General features: G+C 45.5%; 1 protein-coding gene across 1 annotated transcript in view; it reads right to left on the bottom strand.

The window, feature by feature from the left end:
- ST8SIA4 (ST8 alpha-N-acetyl-neuraminide alpha-2,8-sialyltransferase 4) overlaps positions 1-13,532 on the bottom strand; it is a 246,537-nt gene that overhangs the window by 133,233 nt on the left and 99,772 nt on the right. The window contains exon 2 of the mRNA XM_068271687.1: positions 13,178-13,309. Coding sequence (XP_068127788.1) covers positions 13,178-13,309 — 132 coding nt within the window. The remainder of the gene's footprint in view (positions 1-13,177; positions 13,310-13,532) is intronic.

The raw sequence follows: 13,532 nt of genomic DNA, 5'->3' as shown, positions 1-13,532 counted from the left end.
CACTGTGTATAAGGTGCCTTTACAAATAGTCCAGCCCTGCTCTTTTAAAAGACCCCTGGAGTGAGACAAATATGGAGGCTGCCATATTTTTTCCTTTTAAACAATACCAGGCTGTCCAGGTGTTTCTGTGTCTCTAATGCTTTTAGCCATAGACCCTGAACAAGCATGCAGACCAGCAGTACCGGATTTACATCACAGTAGCCTATAGGCACAGATGTCCTGGCAACCTAGACTTCTCCCTCCATGCACCTACAAAACCCTGTCGAACCGCACCGCAAGTGTGCTGGCTGTCCCAGCTTTCACTTCTCCCATACTTCCCTTGCCAGTCATAGGCAGCTACAGGTGTCTCTTAGTATTATGTAGCCAGAGCTAACCTAAGTAGCTAGAAGTGCCCCGAGTATTAGGTAGCTAGAGGTGCACACAACTGACGGGAGATCTGGTTAGGAATTAGGGATGGTTGGAAATGCTCATTTCCGATTCTGCGGAAAATCTGTTTTCCCAATTTTTTGATTTTCTGTTTTTCCAGTTTTCAAGGAGTATTTTATTAGTCATTTTTTGCATCAGAGAATGTGAAAAATGAAAAGAAAAAAAAACCCGGAAGAACCAGTATTGTGATTGGTCTAAAATTCCGATGGGAAATGCAGATTTCCGAACGGAAATGTAGAAATTTCAATTCCGCTGAATAAAAATGAGCATCCCAATTAGGAATGCCAAGACCCGGGTGAGTGACCTCTCATTTACACTCCGCTCAGGACTCTGCATAGCTAAGGCAGGAGGGAGGCACTAGGGGAGGGGAGTGAGCCGCCTTTCCATCATCAGGCGCCTGTGGACACGTGCCTACAGAGCCTTATGGTAAATCCAGCCCTGCAGATCAGGTGCTCTGACTGAAGTCTGACTGGATTAGCTGCATGCTTGTTTGAGGGGGTAATTCAAACACTACTGATGCCAAAGATATCAGCAGGGCTGGCAGGCAACTGGTATTTTTTAAAAGGAAATAAATATGGCAGCCTCCATATCCCTCTCGCTTCAGATGTTCTTTACTAAATTGAGTTCTAGTCATCAATATCATCAGACTTGAAAGATTCCCCACTGTCACCAGAAAGTACCCAATGGGAGGAGGCCGGGCTGAACTCCGGGATGTTTGGTAGAATGTGGGTTGTGCAGTTTTGAAATCCTTAAAGGGGAGGGTGGAGGAGATATTTAAAATAGAAAATAAAAAAAGAACAACTAAAGAACGACTCCAGTGAAGAAGTAAGCAGCTAAAATCCGACAGAACTGACAGGTTTTTGACTGGTCCATCTCCTCATGGGAAATTCTCAGGGTTTTCTTTCCTTTCAAAAGCATTTCCTGAACAGTAGTTGCTAAGTTTACGTGCCGTTAGGGAGGTTGGCTTGTATCTTACTGTTTTGGCAATTGTACTTAGCAACTGACATTCAGGAAATGCTTTCAAAAACAAAGAAAACCATGAGAAGATGGACTAGTCCAAAACCTGTTGGTTCTGTCAGAGTTTAACTGCTTACTTTTTTTGCTGGAGTGGGCCTTTAAGTTTCCCCATACTGCTGACTGAGCAAAACGTTCTGCCATACTTTTTGTATCACAGCCCAGGAGAGCATAACTACTTATTTGGAGTGTCGCTTGCGTGTCATTGTGATGACCAGAAATTCATGGGAACTCCCCAGTAAACACAACTGACTTCAGGAAGACTGCGTATTACAGGATATTGCATTGCAGCACGTTATTAAGAACAATGCCAGAAGAATCTACATAGCAATTCCAACTTCCCTTTTTGTCTTTTGTGAAAACAAGCCTTGTAACTAACAGCATGGGAATTTACATGCGTGTGTCATGTCCAATCGAAAGAAGAAAAGAAAACATTGAAACTAAAAAGTCCCTTCATCAGAAGTGCAGCTTGTAGTACGACGTATAACAAAGCAGTGGCAGGTTCTCGCTCGTACATTCCTGGAATGTCAAATTTACCAGGATGTTTCCTTTGCTGTGTTTTCTGGAAAAGATCTCTGCCTGACTTTGCCTTTTGAGAATTGATGGCATTGTTTACTGTGCCAGAGCTGCAGCACAAAAAGTTTTGAGCAAGTGAAACTTTGGCAGCTGGCTTCCATAAATTGTTTATGAGGAGAGAAATGTATGTGATATCTCTGCTTACAGTGCGTAGGCTGTTCCAGCAAAATATTATAACTTTAAAGGAAACCTGAGCTAAAAATATAAAAGTATTTATACTTGCCTGTGGCTTCCTTTAGGCTGTTGGCTCACTCGCCGTCCTCCCGGGCCACTCTGATCGTCAGCTGGCTGCCGCCCCAGTCCCTTCTTTCAGATGCTATGAGTCCCGCTTGTAATGCGCATGCATGGCTCAGCTGGGGGTGCTCCCATTGCCAGGAGCGTTCTGTGCCTGCACAGTAGTACTGTGCATGTGCAGAACGCTCCAAGCAACAGGTGTGCGGTGGGGTGCGCGTGGCTTGGCCGGGCATGTGCAGTACAGCACAATGGAGCCTACTGGAAGAAGAGACTAGTCCAGCCAGCGGACGCTCGGAGCAGCCTGGAAAGATGCTGAGGGAGGCAACGGCCTGAAGGGGGCTGCAGGAAGCCCCAGGTAAGTATAACTGCTTTAATAATTTTCATCTCAGGTACACTTTAAGGGCTCCATTCCTACTTGCACTCTACTATCCAGCATGCTTTTTTCATGAGTATTTTTCTGGACACCAAGCACTGTGGTACGTGAAAAAACGCACATGCTTTTCCACAGTGGTGCAATGTAATTAAATAGAGAAAATGTGCATGATGTCCAAATGACAGCAACAGTCTGGCTGTTTTCCTTTTTCTGCACATGAAAAAATGCATTAGGACTTGTTTCCACTACATACAGATTCTGGATGCAGAAAAACGGACTCCAATGAATGCCTAAATAGCCACATCCAGAAATCTGGATGCAGAAAAAGTGATGCAGAACTGTTGCAAAACTAGTGGAATGAGGCCCTAAGATGCAACAGCCCATTGATTTATCATGGGCTGTCATAGCAAATGTGTTTTTGCATGCAGAAAAATACAGACATCTTGGGGTGTATGCACTAAACTGTGTTAAGCAGAATAGCATTATACAGTGGGTTGCAAAAGTATTCGGCCCCCTTGAAGTTTTCCACATTTTTTCATATTACCCAATTATACAGCGCTAAGATGTTAGTACTACAATCAATATGATTTGGATGTATTCAATTAATCAATATGATAAAGATCCACACAATCAATCCGATTTATATCACATAAACTGTCCTGTCCAGATAGGATCTATTCCAATCAGATCTGTAAAGGGAAAAAAATTCTACAGTCCACAATCTTATGGGTGCGCTTCTGTCACAAAAGGCTTGAGTCACTCCTTCTCCTTCAAATGTTATCCTTACTCCAGACCAGCGCTCCAACCATAAATTAACTTTATGTAGACTGTAACCACCACCAGAAGCACCCTAAAGGATCCACACTAACCAGATCTGTTGGGCCAGTGGTTATAATGGCCTTAAATCGCTTTTGGGGTACTTGCCAGGCTCCCCACACCTTATGGCTGCTGCCAATCGAACAGACTCTCTTGCCTCCTTCTCGGGTCACCCTTTTACCTCAATATAAACAAATACTCTCATTGCGCAGATATCTCTTAAAAACAGACGGTTTATTAAAAGGTTCCACTCAGGGCCGGCCCGCTCATGAGGCGGGGTGAAACTTTTGCCTCAGGCGGCAAAATTCCAGGGGCGGCACCCGCCCGTCCGTGGGTGCGGGGAGCCGGCCGCCGAGCTGGAGGGGTAGCTGGCAGGACGGGGGTATTGGGCCTAGCGGCGGGGAGGGGGGTCGGACCCCCCCCTCCCTCGCCTGGGTCCCCCGTCCTCCGCTCCCCTCCAGCCTTAAATACAAGCAGCCGCTATGTGTAAGAGGCACGGGCGGGTAGGACTCACCTCTTCCTCGTTCCAAGCGTGCGCTCCACTGACGTCACTTCCTGCAGCGTTGCAGGAAGTGACGTCAGTGGAGCGCACGCTTGGAACGAGGAAGGGGTGAGTCCTACCCGCCCGTGCCTCTTACACATAGCGGCTGCTTGTATTTAAGGCTGGAGGGTAGCGGAGCACGGGGGACCCAGGCGAGGGAGGGGGGGTACGACCCCCTCCCCGCCGCTAGGCCCAATACCCCCGCCCTGCCAGCTACCCCTCCAGCTCGGCGGCCCCCCAGAGCGCGCCCCTCGGGGGGGGGGGGGGTGGCGGAAATTTTTTTTTTTGCCTCAGGCGGCAAATAGTCTAGGGCCGGCCCTGGTTCCACTCACATGTGCCAAGCAGTTGGTAAGCCTGTGGAGTATGGGAACGGGCTCCACCCCGTGCAGCCTCCCGGGCTGACCGCCGTTCAGATGTTTTTAAACTGGGTTTCTGCTCGTCCCTCCATGCCACCGCTTCCACCGCTCCCACATGTATCACTTCCGCATGTGGCTCCTCCCACATGCATAAGTGGAGCTCCTCCCACATGCAGGGAGGAGCCACACGCGGAAGTGATACATGTGGGAGCGGTGAATGCGGTGGCGTGGAGGGACGAGCAGAAACCCAGTTTAAAAACATCTGAACGGCGGTCAGCCCGGGAGGCCGCACGGGGTGGAGCCCGTTCCCATACTCCACAGGCTTACCAACTGCTTGGCACATGTGAGTGGAACCTTTTAATAAACCGTCTGTTTTTAAGAGATATCTGCACAATGAGAGTATTTGTTTATATTGAGGTAAAAGGGTGACCCAAGAAGGAGGCAAGAGAGTCTGTTCGATTGGCAGCAGCCATAAGGTGTGAGGAGCCTGGCAAGTACCCCAAAAGCGATTTAAGGCCATTATAACCACTGGCCCACCAGATCTGGTGAGTGTGGATCCTTTAGGGTGCTTCTGGTGGTGGTTACAGTCTACATTAAGTTAATTTATGGTTGGAGCGCTGGTCTGGAGTAAGGATAACATTTTTTCCAAGTAAATAACTGCAAAGTGGTGTGTGCATAATTATTCGGCCCCCTTTGATCTGAGTGCAGTCAGTTGCCTATTGACATTGCCTGATGAGTGCTAATGACTAAATAGAGTGCACCTGTGTGTAATCTAATGTCAGTACAAATACAGCTGCTCTGTGAGGGCCTCAGAGGTTGTCTAAGAGAATATTGGGAGCAACAACACCGTGAAGTCCAAAGAACACACAAGACAGGTCAGGGATCAAGTTATTGAGAAATTTAAAGCAGGCTTAGGCTGCAAAAAGATTTCCAAAGCCTTGAACTTCCCACGGAGCACTGTTCAAGCGATCATTCAGAAATGGAAGGAGTATGGCACAACTGTAAACCTACCAAGACAAGGCCATCCACCTAAACTCACAGGCCGAACAAGAAGAGAGCATATCAGAAATGCAGTGAAGAGGCCCATGGTGACTCTGGACGAGATACAGAGATCTACAGCTCAGGTGGGAGACTCTGTCCATAGGACAACTATTAGTCATGCACTGTACAAAGTTGGCCTTTATGGAAGAGTGGCAAGAAGAAAGGCATTGTTAACAGAAAGCATAAGAAGTCCAGTTTGCAGTTTGCCACAAGCCATGTGGGGGACACAGCAACCATGTGGAAGAAGGTGCTCTGGTCAGATGAGACCAAAATGGAACTTTTTGGCCAAAATGCAAAACGCTATGTGTAGCAGAAAACTAACACTGCACATCACTCTGAACACACCATCCCCACTGTCAAATATGGTGGTGGCAGCATCATGCTCGGGGAGTGCATCTCTTCAGCAGGGACAGGGAAGCTGGTCAGAGGTGATGGGAAGATAGATGGAGCCAAATACAGGGCAAACTTAGAAGAAAACCTCTTAGAGGCTGCAAAAGACTTGAGACTAGGGTGGAGGTTCACCTTCCAGTAGGACAATGACCCTAAACATAAAGCCAGGGCAACAATGGAATGGTTTAAAAACTATGTGTTAGAATGGCCCAGTCAAAGTCCAGAACTAAATCCAATCGAGAATCTGTGGCAAGATCTGAAAACTGCTGTTCACAAATGCTGTCCATCTAATCTGACTGAGCTGGAGCTGTTTTGCAAAGAAGAATGGGCAAAGATTTCAGTCTCTAGATGTGCAAAGCTGGTAGAGACATACCTTAAAAAGACTGGCAGCTGTAATTGCAGCAAAAGGTGGTTCTACAAAGTATTGACTCAGGGGGCCGAATAATTACGCACATCCCACGTTGCAGTTATTTATTTGTAAAAAATGTTTGGAATGATGTATGAGTTTTGTTCCACTTCTCACATGTACACCACTTTGTATTGGTCTTTCACGTGGAATTCCAATAAAATGGATTCATGTTTGTGGCAGTAATGTGACAAAATGTGGAAAACTTCAAGGGGGCCGAATACTTTTGCAACCCACAGTATATTACATATACAATACATTACATGCAATGCACTACGCTCTACTCATTGTGTGGTAAGATTATTAAAGTAAACCAGAACTGAAGATAAGCTTGTCAGATTTATTAATTGCGTGTGTATGTGTAGTACTAATGGTAAACAGAACATTAGTAATGTAGTCTCAATTTTATTTTCAGTTCAAGTATTTTTAAGCCTGACTTCTAAATAAGCCTTATTCCTTTGCAAAACAAACAGAAGTAATGGTCCTTTGAATTTTTCAGTGCTAAAACCTATCAGCATTGTTTCCTCAGACAGATAAAAGTGTTTTGCCTTTTATTTACTTTTCAGGGCTTCAGGCTAAATTCAACATTTTCTTTGAGTGTATAGATAACAGAACTAGTTGTTCAACAATTGCTGTGCAGAAAAATGAATCCTGGTACACACTACGCAATTTCCCGTCAGATAGACAGGTCAAATCAATTATTTACGACAGGTCCGATCTCATTTACGATCGTTTTTCTGATCAATTTTTCCAATCACTTTTATACAAAATGAAGCAGAAAAATTGGAAATCAGATCGGACCTGTTGGAAATAATCGATTCCACCCATCCATCTGACGGGAAATTGCATGGTGTGTACCAGGCATTAAAGGCACTTTAAAGAAAACCTGAACTGAACATTAAAAGTCAAAATAAGCATACACAAGTCATACTTACCTCCCATGTAGTCTACTCCTCAATCTCTTTTTCCTCTCCTGCGTCCTGTTTGTCCACTGTGATCAATGCAATTCTCCGTCCTCCATTTTGAAAATGGCAATTACACCATAACAGCTTTCTGGTCAGCACACAGTTAAACTGTAACATCGCCCACTTGAGCCATAGGAAAACATGGACACATCAGTTCTTCTCTCAGCTGTAACTGACAGCAACTGATCTATAACTGAGAGCAACTGATATATTTCAGTTCTGACAAAATGTTGTCAGAACTAAAAGGGATCATTGTCAGAAGAAAATGGTGAGCTTCTGAGAGGAACTGATGGCAAGGTAACTATGTAATGTGCATTTGAAGTTACCTCGAATGTTTATTTTAAATAATTTTACTCAGTACAGGTTCCCTTTAAATAATTTCCTAGCCGAACTAGTACTCCATGTTGGGACGTTTAGTCTGACATCTACTGTAATTTATCCTTTTCCATGTAGCAACCAATGGCTTTACCCAGAAAGAGGAGACAGTGAGCTGCAGTGCACCTTGCCAAGCACCTTGCAAGTAGTGCACCTTGCCAAGTGAAGTCACGTTAAAGCAATACCTGAAGTGGGCTGAAAAAAATTAGTTAGATACTCACCTATGTAAAGGGAAGTCTCTGGATCCCATAGACCCTTCCCAGTCCTCTCTCCACCGCCTTGTTCCACCACCGGGTCTTGGTGAAGTTCTTCAACCTGCCTGGTCAAATATGTCTTTGCCCTCTTTGAACAGTTTTCATAAGGACTTGCATCCACGAGTACTTCTTAAAATACATACTAACCAAGTGCGAGTCCAGCCTCGCACATGCACAGTATGGATGCGCCCGTCTTTGGAAGCACTCGGGGATGTAAATGCTTACAAAGCCTGCAGAAGAGTCCCGAAGGAGTGAAAATTCAATGGGACACAGCGGTGGAATGAGAGGATAGAGAGGACATTCTCCATAGGCATCTGAGTCATTTTTTGCATCTTGCTTCGGTATTGCTTTACTACAATAAAAAGTATGTATGTTTACAAAATAAATGTGGTGTAACTATATTTCAGTGCTGGACACATTAGTTGTGAGTGACTAGCTCCAGAGGACAGGAAATGGTCTACTGTGGGAAGAACATTTGCTGCTGCCACGCTGATTCATTTATGGTGTGTGACAACAATAACAGAAATGACAAGCGTATTTTGGACTAGTTTTACGCAAGCATTGCAGCTATTTCTGGCTGGCTGTGGAGAACGTTCTGGCTGGTTCCAAAAGTTCTACCTGGCAACTCTGCTCACAGTCTGCAGTTTGGCTGGATTATGAAATGTTAATCTGAGTGAGAGAAAATAGTATCTAGATCTTTTTCATCTTAAATGTATTTCATATCACTCAGTGAGAAAGGAAAGCATGAAGAAAACCCTCAGTGACGGTCCACGCATTCTAAAGTGTACTTGATGTAAACTTAAAGGTATTAAACTAAAAATGGCCCCATGTAATTAGATGCCAGTACTCACATTCTGCCATATGCCTCTCTTTCTCCTCATTAGTGGAGTGGAGTAATTTCCTCCGTCAAGCTCCAGGCAAACCAGACTCAACTGAGGTGCAATGCCAGCCTCCACCTCTCTCTGCCCAGTGACTGATGTAACTCCCAACCCTTGCCACCACTAAGCGAACAGATGGGCTAGCAGGGGAAGGAGAATGGCAATTGGTATCACACTGTTGCCAGAGAAGGGTGGTGGCTGGATTCTCCAAGTCAAGCTACGGTTGACTGCTCTAACACCTAGGTTCTCAACGTGTGGTACGCGTACCCCAGGGGGTACTTCTGATGGTTCCAGGGGGTACTCGGGCTTGATATAATTAACCAAGTATAACAAATTTAGAGTTTTAGATTATGATAAATCCTATATAAACAACACCAAATTAGTATTTTAGCTAATTAAAAGCAATAATAAATGCTTGGATATGGTTTAGAACCAATTATTATGTACTATGATTAAAAATATATTTGTCAAGGGGTACTTGTGATAATATTTACTATGCCAGGGGGTACTTGGTGAGTACAGGGTTTTAAAAGGGGTACATACCAATAAAATGTTGAGAAACACTGCTCTAACAGATGTGTTTGGTCACAGGATGACCAAAATTACTTCACTATACTAACAAGAAGTAGGAAAAGCATTAGGTAGAATTTGAATACAGTCACTATATAACATAGTGACATTTTCCATTTACTACTTTACCTCAGGTACCCTGTAAAGTAAACCTTATACGAGCTTTAAAAAAAAGCTAGATACCTATATAGATATGTATATAAAAAAAAAAGCTAGATACCTATATAGGGGGAAGGCTGTGGATCCCATAGAGCCTTCCCTGTCCTCTCTCATTCCCTCGCTGTCCAGCCGGTCCGTCCATGAGGCGGGGTGAAACTTTTGCCCACACTTCTGGGGGGAGGGGGGGGGCGGCACCCGCCCGTCCATGGGTGTGGGGGGCCGCCTGAGCTGGAGGGGATAGCGGGCAGGAAGGGGGTATTGGGCCTAGCGGCGGGGAGGGGGGTCGGACCCCCCCTCCCTCACCTGGGTCCCCCGTCCTCTGCTCCCCTCCAGCTTTAAAAAGTTAAGTTGCCGCCGCTATTGTAAGAGGCACGGGCGGGGATCACTCACCTCTTCCGCGTTCCAGCGTGCACTCCACTGACGTCAGTTCCTGCTACGCCGCGTGGACGGCGTTACAGAAAGTGACGTCAGTGGAGCGCACATTGGAACGCGGAAAGGTGAGTGATCCCTGCCCGTGTCTCTTACAATAGCTGCAGCAACTTAACTTTTTAAAGCTGGAGGGGAGCGGAGGTCCGACCCCCCTCCCCGCCGCTAGGCCCACTACCCCCTTCCTGCCTGCTATCCCCTCCAGCTCGGCGACCCCTTACACCCACGGCTTAGGAGGGGGGGGGATGCGATTTCTTTAAAGTTGGTCTCAGGTGGCAAAAAGTCTAGGGTCGGGCCTGCCACTGTCCCCTATTCAAATTTGGAAGCCCTCGTGCCCCAGAGTCCTTCTGAAGACAGGCACATCTGTACTGTGTACGACGCAGGGGTGTTGCTAGGATCCTAAGAGATCCAGGGCACTTTTGGGCACTACAGCTGAAAAATGGGTGTGGCCAAGCACCAGTATGTGGGTGTGGCCATGGGTGGAGCCAAATGTACATGAACTTAACAGCGGTCTAAGTAGGCCTGCCCAGCAAAATGTTGGATGAAGCTCCCCTCTCCATTAATGCAAAAGAAAAGAAAAAAAAATTCAGCATATCACATAAATAGGCAGTCACTTCAACGTAACTAGGCAGAGTTACCTGGCTTCCGTGCTGGCTGCTCTGGCTTTTTGCAGTCCCCCCCCCCCCCCCCCCGATAGCATTCCCGGGCCTTCTAGTGGACCCCTTCCCATGGGCACCACAACTCCCAGCATGCATCCATAGAAGAAACACAGCTCCCTGCAGGCCCCCATAAAGGCATCACAGCATCTAGCATGGCATCACAGCACTCAATAAGCCCATATAGAGGCACCATAGCACCCAGCATACCACCATTGCCATGTGCTGTAGTGCCATATTGGGTGCTATGATGTCATGCTGGGTGCGTTGGTGCCTCTGTGGGGCACACTGGGTGCTGTAATGCCATGCTGAGTGCTGTGTAATGCCATGCTGCGTGCTGTGGTGCTGCTCTGTGGGACATGCTGAGTACTGTGTGGTGCCCTGCTGGGTGCTGTGGTGCCTCTATTCTGCCTGGGGACATCCGGGGAACCCCAAAATACATCCGGGGCATGTGCCACTGATCTTTGGGGATAGCAATGCCCCTGGTATGACGAGACCATACTCATGCGTGTGCATGATCTGTGCAAGTACAGATCTGCTTGTCTTTTAAAGTACTGATAGTCACAAATACTTCTGATGGTTGCTCAAGAAGCGTCTAAGACAGGGGTGTCAAACTCAAATACAAAATGGGCTGAAATTGAACACTGGGACCTAGTCGCGGGCCAAGCTCAATGTCCACTGGCCACCTTATAAAGTTCTCTGGTGTTTAGTGGCCCCCACCCTAATCCTATACAGTTCCCTAGTGCTTTACCCATACCTTCCCCAAATGGTTTCCCTGGTGTTCTATGGTTTCACCTTCTTCACCAGTTTCTCTGGTGGTCTAGGGAAGGCCAAACATAATGCGAAGTGGGGAAACCACTTGAGGGCCAAATTTAATTTGATTTAATTTGGCCCATGGGCTGGAGTTTGACATGTATGGTCTAAGATCTATTTAACCTGCAGGTCAAATAATTTCCCTAGAGGGGACAGCGGGAGAGCGACGACACAGAGAGGACCACGGAGGCTCTATAAGATCCAGAGCGTTCCTTCTAAATTGGTGAGTAACTTTTTTTTACATTTTTTTAAAGCTCGCTTCAGGGTCACTGTTATGCTGGGCACACACAGCTCGATTTTGAGCCATTAAGATGGCTCGATCATTTCTGACATGTTCGATCACCGTTGGGAAGTGGGGAAAACGATCGGGCGCAAAATCGAGCTCCAGAATCGACCCGTGTAGTTTCAGCATTAGACAGGTAAGACAAGGCAAAACAGAGACAGATAACCATCACCTTTGGATGGTGTATCTCATTGTGATGGATCAGGGTTCAAAATGTAAAGGTGGCCATACACTCATTAGATTAGTAGCAGATAGATCATCAGTAGATTTTCTGATCTATCTGTTGTGTTTAGGAACATTTTTTACTAGGAAGAGATTTCAAATAGATTTCAGTATGAAAAAAAAATCGATGTGATGGCATTTTGTTGCCATCAGATTTCCATTAGGTCCAATGCAAAATGATAAGCCATCTCAAGAGATAAGCCTAAAGTTTCCAACATGTCAGATTGATTGAAATCGATCGAAATCGGCCGCAAATCGATCGATTGGTCTTCACCACCTCAGACTACCTCTGGAAGTTTGGAAGATAAGAAAAGAAGAGATCTATAGGGGGTGATAATTACTAAAATATATGCAGTGAGCTTTACATTTAATAAAAAATCCAATCAGGTGCACAGGAATGAAAAAAATAAGAACTTTCTTGAAACGGTTTAGACCGTTGAAGTTATAAGTAAGGATTAACACTGCCTCTATTTAAACAGCTGCAGAACTCAGGGTGCCTATGAGTGGTGGCAATTACCCATGTAGATGGAGAGCCTGGTCTGCCAAGCAAGCCGAACCACTAATCAATAAAGCTTGCCAAGTTCAACTAACCTTCATCACAATTTAAACTTTATTACCAACCTGCAAAATGTCATAAAACGCTTAGATCATCCCCTACATAAAAACTACATGCAATAAAGACGGCACTGATGACCTAGTATAGACACAGCTGGCTCTTGCCCACCAAACAGCTCACAACAAGCACTCATATTTAACCATCTCAGCCTAAGTTCTATTTATGACCCTATGCTGTGATGATGATCACTGCCAAAATCATCATCCACTGATGACCACTGCCAAAAGTCTACATGACTGCTTGTTGGGCAGAAGGCAACGTCCAGGAAAAATAAAAGAACTATGATAATATTTATCTTTGATGCATGACTCATCAGGGGCTCCTGATGAGTCATATATGAAGATAAAATCTAGCAGGCTACCTAAAGCAAAAATCTAGCAGGTTACCTGTAAAGGAAAGTTAGAGTTACCTGTGCTGCCTTGTCCTGTGAAGCCATCTTGGTGTTTTTCTCTTGGGAGAGAGGGGAGGCGGAGCCAGGTGCTGGAAGTCGGGTGATGCGGGGTCTTTGAGACAGCTTCACGGGACAAGGCAATGCAGATAAGTATAACTTTCTTTTACAGGAAGGGTGCTACATGTTTACTTTAGGCTGGAGATCTGCTTTAAATTCAAGAGAGGAAAATAGTAAAGAGTACATTCTAGAATTCAGTGACCATTACATTCTTCCCTTGTACCAGCAAGAAACAACTGTGAACTGGGCCAAGTATTCTTCACAGAAGAGGCCTGCACTGCACGCTTACTCAGTTAATGAACAGTGATGGCAGCCAGGTAGCAATTTAAAGTCGCTCACCTTATCTCCAGAGCCAGTGAGGAATTGATCTTCCAGCCCTCTCCAGAAGGGGGAAAGAGTGCTGAGCCTTCTTTTCTTAAGATTTTATCTGAGCTGTTCACCATCAGTCTGCTTAGAGTGAGCTCACCATCTCTGAAAAGTAACACACAGGAGCTAATTAGCTTCATGGTCAATAAATATTGTTTATGCATGAGACTGTTTAATAATAAGAGCTGAGGTTAGCGTACACATTTTCATCACATCACCTCATTAAATGTGAGGAAAACAAAAGAGTTCATCGCGGAAATGGTTATAAACAAAACTGAGTGTATTGTGAAGGCCTTGGAAGGCATGTGAGGCTATCTGGGTGCATATC

Source organism: Hyperolius riggenbachi, chromosome 1 (assembly GCF_040937935.1).
Source record: "Hyperolius riggenbachi isolate aHypRig1 chromosome 1, aHypRig1.pri, whole genome shotgun sequence".
NCBI lineage: Eukaryota > Metazoa > Chordata > Amphibia > Anura > Hyperoliidae > Hyperolius > Hyperolius riggenbachi.
Note: the sequence above shows the minus strand (reverse complement) of the source record. Positions and strands in the feature narration are given on the sequence as shown.